Source organism: Dioscorea cayenensis, chromosome 12, assembly GCF_009730915.1.
Source record: "Dioscorea cayenensis subsp. rotundata cultivar TDr96_F1 chromosome 12, TDr96_F1_v2_PseudoChromosome.rev07_lg8_w22 25.fasta, whole genome shotgun sequence".
NCBI lineage: Eukaryota > Viridiplantae > Streptophyta > Magnoliopsida > Dioscoreales > Dioscoreaceae > Dioscorea > Dioscorea cayenensis.
In genome coordinates, this window is record NC_052482.1 from 20,204,522 (window position 1) to 20,218,352 (window position 13,831).

Sequence of the window (13,831 nt, forward strand, 5' to 3'; positions counted from 1 at the left end):
ATAATGAATGAAATCAACTTTTGATTTAGAAGCAATCATGTGCTTGAGAACATTTTCCATGAAAAATAAATTATAAACAAAGGCAGGTACATAACAATGGTATTTGATGTTGTTCGATTCATTTAGATAAACTCGTACATGTTTTTAGGACAACTTTAATGATATCAGAGTTTATTGAATGTATGATGTATTAAACCCTCTTTATTGAGGGTTTAATATAAATTTTAATTATTTTAAGTATTTATTTTGTAATATAATTTTTTTTAAATATGTTATTTAATAATATTTAAAATTTATTAAATAATTATAGTATTAGAAATAGTTTAAGAGAAAATTATTTTTTAGTCCCTGAAAGTTTCAAAACATCCTAGATAGACCCTCTGACATTTGAATTTACCAGACAGTCTCTCTTTTTGATGGTTTACTTTTCAATCCTGACAGTTTACTTTTCAGCTTACTCCATTAATTTATTCTATTTTACAACATGTACTTCCCGCTTAAAATATATAGTTTTCATTTAACATAGCGTGTTTTTGTTTAACCACATAAGTTTTCACTTAATATATAGCACATTTGCGTTTAAAATTTGACTTTTCCGCTTAAAATTATGGGTTTTTGCTTAAAATTTGGTGTATTCACTTAACCACATAAGTTTTCACTTAATATATAGCACATTTGCGTTTAAAATTTGACTTTTCCGCTTAAAATTATGGGCTATTAAAAATTCGCGATTCACTTAACCACAAGTTTTCACTTAACATATAGCATCACGTTTAAAAATTTGACTTTTCCGCTTAAAATTATAAAGCTTCGCTAAAAATTTCGTCGCTTTTAAAAATCGAGAGCCAGTCAACATCCGGCACTTTTACGTCAACATCAATCACCTTTACGCCGCATGCGCTCTGAAAAATAACCTGTCAGAAAAAAGGACTTTTTAAAAATACTCAAAGTCATGAAATTTTTTTATGAATACCTGAACTTTTGGAGGGACGTTTTTGTTTATTTCCAGATAGTTTAATAAAGTATGAGTTTAATGAATTGATTATGAATTTCATTTTATAATATAATTATTATAAGAGATAGTCAAACAGGTAAAAATTTAATGGATTGATAAAATCAAATGTGCATCAAACTCTAAAATGATCTAAAGATTAAAATTGCACTAGTTTGATAGAAATTTTTCCCCACCCATTTTTCAGGCGTTGACCAAAAATACTTTATACAGAAATTTAAATTTTTATCCCTAGCATGTTTTTTTTAAAGAAATTATATAAATGAACATAAAAAATGAAAAAGTACAATTCCAATAACAATAATAAGAACAATGGTAATGATAATAACTATTAGGGTTCCAAAACCTCGCAAAAAATAAAAAATAAAAATTAATTACTAATATTAAAGTCATGATATATTATGGACCTGAAGAGATAAATACCGAAAAAATCAAAGACCAAATTCGGAAACAAAAAAAAAAGAGAAAGCTTTCCAGAAGCCTTTTCCTCATAAATATTTCACACTACCATCTCTGAACAACTATGTTTAGACTTTTTTCAGATGCTTCTGCTTCTGACAATAAAACCAACCCGAACGAACTATCTTTAACTCATAATACTTGATCTACAACTTTTTGGCGAAAAATTACTTAGATAAATGCACAAAAATAAACCACTCCAAACAAGTACATTGAATCATTTTGCTTTTGAAAGTAGATGAAAATGCAGGTAATCAATAATAGAATTGGCTTAATCCAACATTTGGCCCACCAAGATACACATGCCCTCGTTAGTAAATTGATGGCACATAAAATCCTATAAATTTTACAATAAAATAACTGCTCTTGTAAAACTCCAATATGTAGTGTAGGTACTTTTTCCCAGCTAATTTCAATAAAATAGTTACTGGAAAGTTGTCTTGATAAAAAATTCACAAAAAAAAGAGGTCCCAAGAGAGGAAATTCCATATGAGATCTGATTTTATATCACATGCAAAAAAAAAACAAACACACACACACACACACACACCACTCAAACAATATGTGAAAAGCATTCTCTTTCAACCTGACCAGCCCTAGCAAAGTACAACCTTTTCAACCATGAAGCACATTGTAATTTACACATATAGTAGCTAAGTTAGAGACTTGGGAAGACAACACAAGCAAGGAATATCACCAGTAAGCTACAGACTAATATGTGGCGCATTACCTTGAGGGATATTTCCAGCTTTTAATGGAACAGCTACATAAGAAGAGAATCTAAGCAATTAAGCTAATTACTAATATGTGGCGCATTACCTTGAGGCATATACCCAAATCCCCACCCCACCCCCATGTTCATCAATCAGAAGCTTTCAACTTCCGAGGCCTTTTAGATTGCGGCGGTGAAGGTGGAGCATCTGAAAATCGTGCAGTTGTCTTCAAGAGAACACAACAGAATGTAAGTGAAATGGACATTTGAGAATAGAACCAAAAGGGAAGAGAAGCGAAGGGAATAGTACCTTGCGTTTATGGTCTCTTTTGGCCACTCTTTCACCTGAAATTGCATTATTTTTTGTAATTACAAAAAGGACCCTTGTCAATAAATAGCAGTAAAAAACCAACACTAAGAAAAAGCTTTATATATGTCTTTTTGGTGTTACCTCCAAATCCAACTGACTCAGGAATGAAAGGCCGATCAGTATCTCCACGATAAGTGCGCTGATCAGAATTAAGAAACAATGTACCAACTTCAGTTGGACATAGTATAACAAATATTCAAGTGCTTTCTTTAATTATTAAATTCTTAACAGGTAGACTGACATCTAGTATATGAGGTACCTTGGGAGTGCCTGGTGTCTCCACATATGAGCTCTCACGATTTGCTGAAACCTCTGCCTCCTTGTTTTGCAGCTATAGCAGTAAAATGAAAGTTCAAAGACCCACAAAGGCAAATAAAAATTTAAAAGATAAAATACATGTGGCAATTGTGTCACAACCTCCACAACCAGCCCCCCACCCCATTGTGTCCTGAAAACAGGGACAGCTGAATTTGGCAAGCTAGAGTCTTTTTTGTACTCTTATAGTGCGTGGATCATCTATGCTGATGACCTTATACTAAACTATCAGCCTTTCGAGGCATAACTTGAACAAGGATTTCTCTCTCCTAGCAGGTCTTAAGGTTGACAAGCCTTAATAATACACCACCAGAGAAATGAGAGATTCAGCCTTTATAGGTGAACTCTCAAAAAATTGGCAAAGCAAAATGCCCTTCATTTCAAAAAGTATCTATAGCAGAGAAACCCTAACATTAATCTCTCTCCATAGAAACCCAATCCCTCCCTAGCATATCAATGGATAAGAAACCTGCTATATGAGTCAATGGGCCTAATATTATCCTTAATGTCTGGAGTCACCTGATTTGTCCTCATATTCATGTAAACATCATAAGCAGCTGCAAGTGCTGTCATGTTTCAACACTGTTCTCCTTCAAGTTCCTACGTTAAATCACATATTGACACAATTTCATAGAACCTCACATCTTGTAACTGTATAGTATTGCAAGGAAGGCCAAAAATATGCTAGAATTAATCCCAAGCTGTCTACTACAGATGAAGTATCGAAGGAGCATATGATAATCACCATTCAAACATCAAGAAAATCCAGACAAATGGCTAATCAGAATTCTCAATGTAAGAGTTGAGCTATGTTGTCCCCAACAAAAGGCATGATAGCATGTTTCCAAAATGAACCAATGAGTCAAGAACCACCTTTAAAGGTTCTTACAGAATTAACAACATAATAAAATTTAATTCAAACATTTTACCAGGTAAGTAATGAAACACACAAGAAATCACAAGAAATATTGAATTCTTCACCAACCTGCTTCTGCAAGTTAAGCAGCGTAATTATTTCTTTCCGCAATTCCAAATGCTCAGCACAAACTGATTTAGTGGGGACCTTCGGCTTTAAATGGACCTGATTGAAAATGGGATGGCTGTGTTATTACAAAAGCCAAAGGAATATAGACTTGCTCATAAATACATAAACAGCAGATGGATAGTATAACAATCATTAAATAAAAGTTCAGCAAGCAAATGTCTGGCCTAGAAAAGTTTGTACTACAAGTTCCCAGATTAACATTAAAGCTGGAGTTGTCATTTTGGACTTGGTCAATATGCAACTTCACACAACTGCATCTGAAACTTAAAAGCAAAAGGCATACCCCAAGATCTTGCAAAGTCTGATCAACTCTTTTAATAGTCCTGAGACCTGCAGTGGAGCTTGCTGCTTGTACCATTTGGTCAAGAACATGGGTTCTCAAGTACACGCGAAGCTGAAAAATTCTCACATTAGTGAATATTAATCCTTAAAATTAGAGAGTAGCAATCATCAAATGATATTTCTGAGAACTGTCTCTAAAGTAAGATGACACTAACAAGGTTGGAAATATGATTATATTTGCATCATTTTTTCCTTAGTCCAATTTCTCCAATAAAATAAGATGCTATTAAATAAAATCAGGATATAAACAAATCTATATCAACTCATATCAGTACACAAAGATGGCTACTTCAAAAACTATGGTCACCTTTACCTTTTAGAATAGCCACTTAATCATGCTTAGAATACATAGTTCCTTATAGAAATAGCCACATCAAAAATAAAATGCGCTATCTGAAATTATATTAATCGTTTTATGTTGCACAGTGCATGGTATCGTAGTAGTCTGCAAAAAGTAATACAACATAAGGATGCTTATGCATGCCAAGCAGAACGTCAACATATCAAGCATACAAATAGAAGTCAACAGCAGGAACATGTGGAAACAAGATGAACTTGAGCTGAATCAGCTCAAGTAAAAATAGCACATCTACCATGCGGAGCGAAGCAGGGGTAGAGGTGCTGTCTGCTCCAATTGTTGGAGGAGCAACAGCTGAGGGTGATGGTTGGGCATTGGAAGATGGTGATATAGATTCTGCTTGGGTAGCAATCTTCTCCGTAGTTTCAATATTAATTGTGTCTACAGGAACATCAACTTCTTCAACCTGAAGAAATAGCCAAGTGAATTAAACATATGAAAATGAGAAGACATAAGTTTGATCAAATTTGCAAATGTAAATAGAATTATATAGACACAGCAAAACTCAAACTCAACATCATAGAGAGTTTCATAGATTTGTTTTACATAGCAATAAGATTTCTCCATGATGTATTGGTTCACAAATCCATAATGCATTTTAATATAAGTTTTACAAGAGGCTGCCATCAAGGCTTGTTCTTGTTGATGCATGAAGCAAAAAGAAGATTTTGCAAAGGCTGATGTCATTTCATTGATAACAAAACAACTGTGCTAAAAAAGGATCACAGATAAATCTGAAAATGTAACTCCTACATTAGCAAACAAGAATGGCAACTTTAAGGGCAATAGACAAATTACTGGAGTGAAAGGTGGATTAATGGAAATGAAAGGACAACCAATTGAGGGATATTAGTAGATCTAGCCTGGCAGATTCATGGTAAATACTGAAATTTTCATTTTACATTTGCAAATACGTCAATGCTAAGACTTTGCAATAGGATGGCAAAGATCCAAATGACAATAGATGTGCTCACCTTGTTAACCATGCGTGATTCCATTATACGTTTAGCTTCTGCAATAATCTGAAAGAAAACATATATGTATAGCAACATAACAAGAACCAGATGCAGCAGCTATTCTGATATACCAAATAAAGACACAACAAAAGAAAACGCTTGTGAATCTGGCAAACAAAAGATATATACCTCAGAATTCCTAATCTCCTGCTGTCTTGTCTGAGAAAGCACTGACGATAGTGCACGTTTACGCTCAACCTCATGTGCAACATTGTAGCGTTCCTAGTAACGCACAAAGAAGTCTCAAAAAGGGAAAAATCATTACAATTAAAATGCCTCAAAGACCTATCTGATTAGAATTTAATTCAACACCTTAACCAGTGGATGCCCAGAAACATCAGCAAATGATGGTGCTCTAGCAATCAGAAGTGCTCTTGATACTGCAAATAAACCAGAATAATTGGATTTAGGTTTCTGTTATTAACGAAAATAACTAGAGAGATAAGAGGACTTCAAAGAGAACACATTAGGAGCTGAATAGCAGCTGTTCCAAATGCAAAATTGCCAACATCTTTGAATAGTGTTGTTCAATAAAATGAAATCAAACAGTCTAACCAGATTTCTATTAGCTCCATTAAGAAACAGGCACAGACATGTTGCAATGTAATGTCATCTACCAAAACTAAGCAATATTAGTACAGAGGTCATATAGGCGGGGAAAACTTGGGCCAACTAACAGTTTAATTTGGCATTAAATTGAGCAAATGTTCTCCAACTCATTTACAATGAAAACCTAAAACCTAACCAGGAACAACAGAAATTTTCCCTCCAGGGCTAGCACAAGATTTTTTTTGCCCTTCTTTTCTTTCTTATTAGGATATCAATTATAGGACCAACATGAAAACATTAATTGTTTCTTTTTCTTTTAAAGACATGACAATAAGAACATCAATTTACATTTTAATTTAGTAAAAGACCACAAACACAAATTTGCGTCTTACAAAATTGGACAATGTACAAGAGTAATTATTGACTGCTACTTGTGAATACATGGCGTCAGAACCATATGTTGAATTTCAATAAAGAATCCAATTTTTCATCAGTGTCATGCATTTAACTCCCTTTGGATTGCACAACAATTAGAGCAATATTACCTGCAATTCACAGGTAAACAGCAGCAGGGCACAAGCAATAAGGATCTAAGTGGCGACCTTCTATTTATGAGTTTGGAAAGCAAGGGCACACACATTTGTAACATGGATTCAACGGACTGCGCACATGGCCACAAACTAACCCACAGTCCTAGCTAATAAATGAATTTTCATCAGCACTTCACAACTGTGATGTCAAGTGTTCACAAAATAGCAATGTTGAATGACAAAGGTCTGTAGACCCAATGACCCATGGGTATGTGAAACTTGGAATCCATCAGTGACACACCTAAGCCAGTCCTCTTCCTCTTAAGTACATTAGAAAACCATGGCATATCCATGGAATGACTAAATATAGAGAGAAACCAATAAAGATGGGCAATGATCACAGAAACAAAATGTACAAACATATAAAAAAATTATTTGAATAGCATGCCATAAAAGAAATTTTACCAGCATAGTACCGACTCTTCAGTTCTTCCACAGTGCGTGAGGTTGGGAATCTGTCCGCTACAACTATAAATCTAAGATCAAACCTTTCACACAAATCAAATAACTGATCTGTTTCTTCCTTGGACCATGTCTAATCACCAAGAATATTAAGCTGGTTGGTAAAGTCCAAAAATATTCTTCCAGACAATTTATGTAATGCAGATGAAAACAATAAAGGCTGAAAATCACAGAATACATACTACCTACAGGGTCAGTCAAATGCTTTTCGTACTCCTCATCAGTGTACTTGAGAACATCTACAGACTGCAGAGTAAAATCCAAGTTATTTCATGATCAGGTTGCAGAAAAATATACAAATAAAACTGACTAATTCAATATAAATCACAATGGAACAGAACATAAGCACTTTCTCTTTTGTAATTTTGGTTCATCTCTTGTTCTTACCTTGTTGTATTTCGCAAAGGCATAATCACCCGTTGGGGGAACACCATTCACAACCCTAACCTAAAAATGGGAAGTAACCAGCAAAAAATTCATGGTCCGCATGCAATCAACGAATTAATGGAATAAGGCATGTGAACAGACCCAATGATAGAGCTGTAAATTGTCTGTCCGTGCAGAAGATGTAAAAGGAAGCCATTGCCATGTGATCTGCAAAGAGAATAGTGCATATGTGAAACCATAAGTATCAACATCAAACGCAGAAGAAATAAGGCCACCACTGGTCAAATAGAAAAGATGACTGAAAGCGCAGAGTCCACAGTTACATTTCATTCAAAAATCAAATAACATTGGGATAATGAAATATTACACATTTTGTTTATAGACCTCACATCTAATATTAATCCAAAAAATCTGCAGCAGTCGGCTGGTTGCAAAACCAAATAAATTTGATCACTGTATTATCATTTACATGCTATTCTGTTTATACTACCCTACTATAACAAGTGTAATTTGATGGTATAATGAAGTAAAATTGTGTGGTTGGCTTCAAAGATAATGAAACTCTAAATTCTGCGGACTATGATTCTCTCACACATGCAATTTCTTCTTAAACTAAACGAGGGTAGCTTTTACATCAAAAGGAAATCTAAAAGACAAGAGGAAAAACACAGAGAAACATAGAGAAGCGAATCTGATGCAATCCCACCAGCACAGCAACAGTAATTCCTGCAAAGACATACCAATACAAGACAGGTAGCTAGAAAAGAAATTACATTCACAAGGATCTCATTGATCCAGTCACAACACCTCCCTTACAAGCCAAAATACATAAGATTCAAACAGCAAAAGAACACCATAACAAGAGATCAGAGGCTGATAACCTGGAGATCCCTATGATGCCCCATTTCCAAGATTGAGCTGTTTCTATATGAGAATTGATTGAAAGCTGGCCCATTGTGTCTGAGATAACAGTGCAGCAATTTGAAATTTAGCTTCTCTGCCCAAATGACTAAAAAACCCAGCCCCTTCTTCGTAACAAATTAAACTGTTTAGGGGTAATTAATGTAATTTGGCTCTTCCCGGTTTTTCTACTGTTCTGAACACAGTGAATGGACATCCATACCCTTCTCTTCTCAGTCAACCAGCTGTAACTCCCTGGGGTAACTTATGTAAATTCATCCCTTTTTAAAACACACTGAATTTTACCTGAACGACCCTTAATTTGAGTGACTAACCAATTTTAACTGTTGAGGCCAATTGGTGTCATTCTTCCCTCCCAGCTCATCCATCATCCCTTTTTAAAACACACTGAATTTACCTGAAAGCCCTTAAATAGTAAAGGATAAAAATTATTATTATTATTATTTTTGTTTTTTTAAATGATGTTTTGTTTTGAATTACAATTTTTAATAAATTAAAAAATGGAAATAATTAATTAATTGAAAAGAATACCAGCCTTGGTACTAAAACGTTCTCCCGGTTAAAAAATGTTAGAATTTATGTTAAAAATAATAATGATAAAATATTGGTTTTTTTAAATCATGTTTTTTTAAATATCAAAATCATTGGAACGGTTTTTTTTAAAATCATTTTTTTTTAAATATCAAATATTGCAACCTTTTTTAAAATTTTGCAAAGTTTTTTTTGAAATTATAAAAGTTAATTGCTATCATATTTCTTTCAACAAAAACAAAAGAATGGAAAACGGAGAAAAAAAAATGGGCAGATGGCGAGCCGAGGAGGACCGGCTTTTGGAGCGATTGGTTCGAGACTATTAGCTAGATCGCTCACGATAGAGCCAAATTGCTGAGCAGATCGTGGGGCGAACCACCCAGGGTTGCCGGAAGAGATGGCACTTCCTCCGCCGATGTTCAGGAGCTGCAGCCTCGACCGAGTCCTTCTCCACAACACACTGGGAGGCAGCACATGACCGCACCTGACCGAGAAATACTACACGGGCTTTGTCGCTCGATGCAGCATCCTCACGAGACAGGGTTCGGACCAAGCAACAGAGGATCTTCGTGGCCCGATCCGATAGGGTCGACTCAAGCGATCAACCTAATGACCCTACGAGGAACCGAACGGACCAAACTAATAACCAAAGGTCTGACTTGCATGACCCAACACTGCATGAGGTACATGAGCCAGCGAGCAATCTAAGGGCTGACCCAGCGAGCAACCAAACACTACATGAGGGACATAACCTAGCGAGCAACCAAAGGGTTGCTGACCCTGGGAGCAACCGAACACTCCATGAGGTACATGAGCCAACTAGCAACCTAAGGGCTAAACCCGCACCGTTGGATGAGGCTCAGGTCGAAATCGCATCACTGGACGAGGTGTAGCTCGAACCCGCACTGCATGAACAAGATCGTGCTGAACCCGCACTCGAATGAGGGTGTCCTGCGCGCATTTGTAGGCGTGGAGGTTGCTCTCAGCAGAGGTGTTACCATTAACTCCAGCATCACCCTGCCTCTATGCACATTTAACCAATATTGTGGTTGTTGGACGTAGTGGCTCAAATCCATAGTCCCACATCGCCTGTGAGACCAATTCTCTCTGGCTTCATATACTCTTACCAAACCTTCCCTATAACTGCAGTTATGGAGAAGTTAGGGTGGTGGGTCCCTATGTAACATGGTATCAGAGCTGTGTCCCACGTCGATGCCGGATTGTGCCTTGAATGAGCTAGGATCTTGGCTCTCACATCCACTGTGGGTCCCGGTGGTGTTGGGACGTAGTGGCTCAGGTCCATAGTCCCACATCGCCTGTGAGACCAATTCTCTCAAGCTTCATATACCCTTACCAAACTTTCTCTATAACTGCAATTATGGAAAAGTTAGGGTGGTGGGTTCCTATGTAACAGTGGTAACTTGTAAGTTTGTGATTAGTAATAGTTTTTTTAAAAAAATATTTTATGTTACAATTCTAAAGGTTTGATTTTTTTATTTTTTGAACAACTAAGACTGATGGAGAGGGAGTTGACGTGACTCCGGATTTGATCATGTAGAAGATGATAACTTTTTTACTGTAATGGGCATTGCTTGTTGAGAAGCTGGAGTAATGTAATGAACTGAGGGGCTGTTTGGATCCAGGATTGGATCCTTGGGAGTGGGAATCACAAGTACCCATGCATCCCACTCCCATGTTTGTTTCGAAGTAATGGGAGTCTCATTACTCTGATGGGATGGTCCGGGATGGTTGGACCATCCCATCAAGGGGATTCCCATTACCCCCAATTTCCAAAATTGGGGGTAATGGGACTCATGAGATAGGGTGTAATACCTATATTACCCCTCTCTTTATATTTAATTAATATTTAAAATTAATATAATTAATTAATAAATTTAATTATATTAATTTCAAATAAATAATAATTAAAAATAATGATATTTAAATTATTTTTATAAGTAAAATATTTTTTTGTTAATTAATTATATGTTAAAAAATTATTACTTTAAATAATTAATTATAATAACGTATTTACATATTAATTAACATATAAAATAATTTAAACATCATTATTTTTAACTATTATTATAATTAAAATAATTAATTAATGGGGTGTAATACTCTATTATTATTTTTAATTATTATAATTAAAAATAATTAATTAAATATGTAAATTAATTATATTAAGTTTGAATATTTAATTATAATATATTTCTAAATATTTAATAATAAATAATATTAAATATTTATTATTAAAACATAATTCATTATTTTTATACAAATAATTTATTTACACAAAAGAAAGATTAATGTAATTTTCATCCAATCTCTTTCTTATTTTTTTTCTATTCCTAACTCTTATTCTCTCCATCCAAACACCTTCTTTATTATCCTCCTTTTTCCCTATTCTTATTCTTCATTCTTCCCTTTTTTCATTCTCCTCTTTCTCATTTCTATTCCACAATCCAAACTACTCGAAAAGGAGCAAGGAACTTAGCATTGGAACTGAGTAGTCTTTTTTTTCTTTTTTAACACACTTGCCAGACCATTTATCCTGTAAATTATTACCTTCTTAGTTGTCACAAGTACTTCTGATTATGTCCTTTTTCAGCATCCTAATGGAAATTGTGCATTACATGATAAAACATGGCTGTTTTCCATTTGCACTTTTAAAATTTTGGACATTTGTAGCATTTCTTTGAGCAGTGCCTTGGGTAGTGTTCATCTCACTCTGCATCAGATTTTGGGCAGAGAACTGAATGTTATCTTTTTCCTCCTATCATGGTTCTGGTTCTTTTAACTCCCTGATTATCAGCTTGTGCGGTTGTACAAAACGTCCATGGATATAGTTTGTATGGGAAAAATATGTGAATTTTTCAACTCCTGTTATCCATATTTATCTTGTTTTTTATGGTGTGTTCATTGCAGGGAGCTGTTAAGGTGATGGCAAAAGATCTTATCTGAACAAGGCATCAAATTACAAAATTTCATGCACTCAACTCACAACTCCAAGGTGTATCTCTTAGAATTCAGGTAGGATTTTAGTTTTATTGTCATCTTGCATGACTAGAAAGCCTTATTGCCTTGAGTTTGTTGTAATGACTTAATGAAAAATTTGTTGCAGGTTCTCTAACTAGTACTGTATTTAAAAAGCATGAATGCTATGGAGTTTGGTTTTTAGCAATTTGGACTAATTGTTACAATGAAAAAAATTGAATAATTAGTAAAAATTTGGTGTTTCATTAATCTATGAAGACAATTTAAGTAGTTGGTGTTTAGATGTAGCCGCATGTAGGAACTATATAATTTGGAATTGAGTGTATAATTGATTATATGAAGCAAAGGGTTATGGACAAAAGAAACTGTGAAGTGGAAGGGATTGTTAAAAAGTTTAGTGATGATTTGCTGATAGAATACCAGAGTTTGGAAATTTGTCTCTTTAAGAGTGGAAGAAAACCAATGGATTGTTATATTGTAAAATCTCAATATGTTTATTAAAGTTTTTGATGAATCAGTGTGAAGGTTTTTTCCCCCAGAAATTTAACAAGCTATGATTATGCATCAGTAAGCTCTTGGTTTTTTATTATAATCAGGTTAGTTGGTTCTCCATTGGTGAAGCTTGCTTATTTCTCTTAATTTGGATGGAGTTAGTCTTGGTGTGTAATAATATATACAAATAATAGTTGGTACACTGAGAAGAAGTCAATTGATTATGATAAAAAGAACTAGTTCATCCGGAATGAAACCTATATATTGACTGAACAAGAATCTGATTAATTAGAATAATGGGTTTAGGATCTAAGTTATGGATTAATTTTTGTTATATCCACTTACCTGATTAGTGCTCTCTAATATTGTAATTGTCATCAGGTGTGAGATTAGACACAACAAACATTGAAGTGAAGAACATTTTGGGTTGTTCACTTCAGTTGGTTGTACAATACTAGATTAGATTTAAAATTGTAAAATGACGATCACTTTAACTAATAATGACAGAATGACAATATTGACAACTGAATTTTAGATGTTATACCTGGTTCGATAATAATGGTTCAATGACATAATGACATTGCCGATGAAACAGAATTTTAGGCATGTTATTCCCTTCAATTAGATAAGTAATGAATCATTAATGCGGAATCAAGGTCTCTACCACTAAATTCAACACACAAGGTACCAATGGTCGTATTCCTACGACCTTATATTCTTGCAGAACCTATCCTTTTTTTTATCCTATCATAATAATGCAGATGAACCTTGTATTATTGCACCTTGTTCTTTATTTCTTTTTGTAATATGGAAAACGAAGTTGAGCTTTCAGCTCAATGGTTGACCTTGCACTGTTACATATAGATCCAATCCGATAATTAACTTCTGTGAAATAAGTTTTTTATTAATAACTTTCTCTCAAATAAATGTAACTTCTCTAGTTTCTGTTAACCCTCTTGATTGACTGAGGTGAGCCTTTTGTATCTCATTGTTCTGGTGCAGAGAAAGGCAAGCAACATTTAGAAGATCAGATATATATGACTTGAACCAAGCATGCTTATCGTTTTTCTCTTTATTCATTCTGTGTATTATGTCAACCTTTCTACTATATCATGCCTTCTATTTGCAAGTACACTTTTTAGTGTTGCTCATATTACACTGGGAATTTTATTTTATTCTAGCTGCAATTACTGATGCTGATAGAAAAGAGGTGATATATATATATATATATATATATATTTGTGGTGTTCTTCAATCGAGGGAATGAAAATGG

The 13,831-nt window shown here is 34.5% G+C and overlaps 1 protein-coding gene and 1 long non-coding RNA gene across 2 annotated transcripts; one reads left to right on the forward strand and one right to left on the reverse strand.

Moving 5' to 3' along the window:
* Positions 1 to 2,034: 2,034 nt before the first annotated feature.
* Positions 2,035 to 10,382, reverse strand: LOC120273291 (SWR1-complex protein 4-like). The gene is made up of 18 exons (XM_039279916.1): positions 10,278 to 10,382; positions 9,916 to 10,092; positions 9,409 to 9,529; positions 8,285 to 8,343; positions 7,759 to 7,824; positions 7,618 to 7,677; positions 7,420 to 7,476; positions 7,174 to 7,303; positions 5,942 to 6,009; positions 5,759 to 5,851; positions 5,588 to 5,635; positions 4,849 to 5,019; positions 4,197 to 4,307; positions 3,854 to 3,949; positions 2,813 to 2,884; positions 2,635 to 2,692; positions 2,494 to 2,528; positions 2,035 to 2,410 (listed from the first exon to the last, which is right to left on the reverse strand). The coding sequence occupies exons 1-18, from the start codon at positions 10,380 to 10,382 to the stop codon at positions 2,333 to 2,335; spliced, it is 1,605 nt and encodes a 534-aa protein (XP_039135850.1). The 3' UTR covers positions 2,035 to 2,332.
* A 1,296-nt stretch (positions 10,383 to 11,678) lies between these two features.
* On the forward strand, positions 11,679 to 13,622 carry LOC120273520. The gene is made up of 3 exons (XR_005540556.1): positions 11,679 to 11,921; positions 11,998 to 12,102; positions 13,561 to 13,622. It is a non-coding gene; the product is annotated as an uncharacterized LOC120273520 (long non-coding RNA).
* Positions 13,623 to 13,831: the final 209 nt, after the last annotated feature.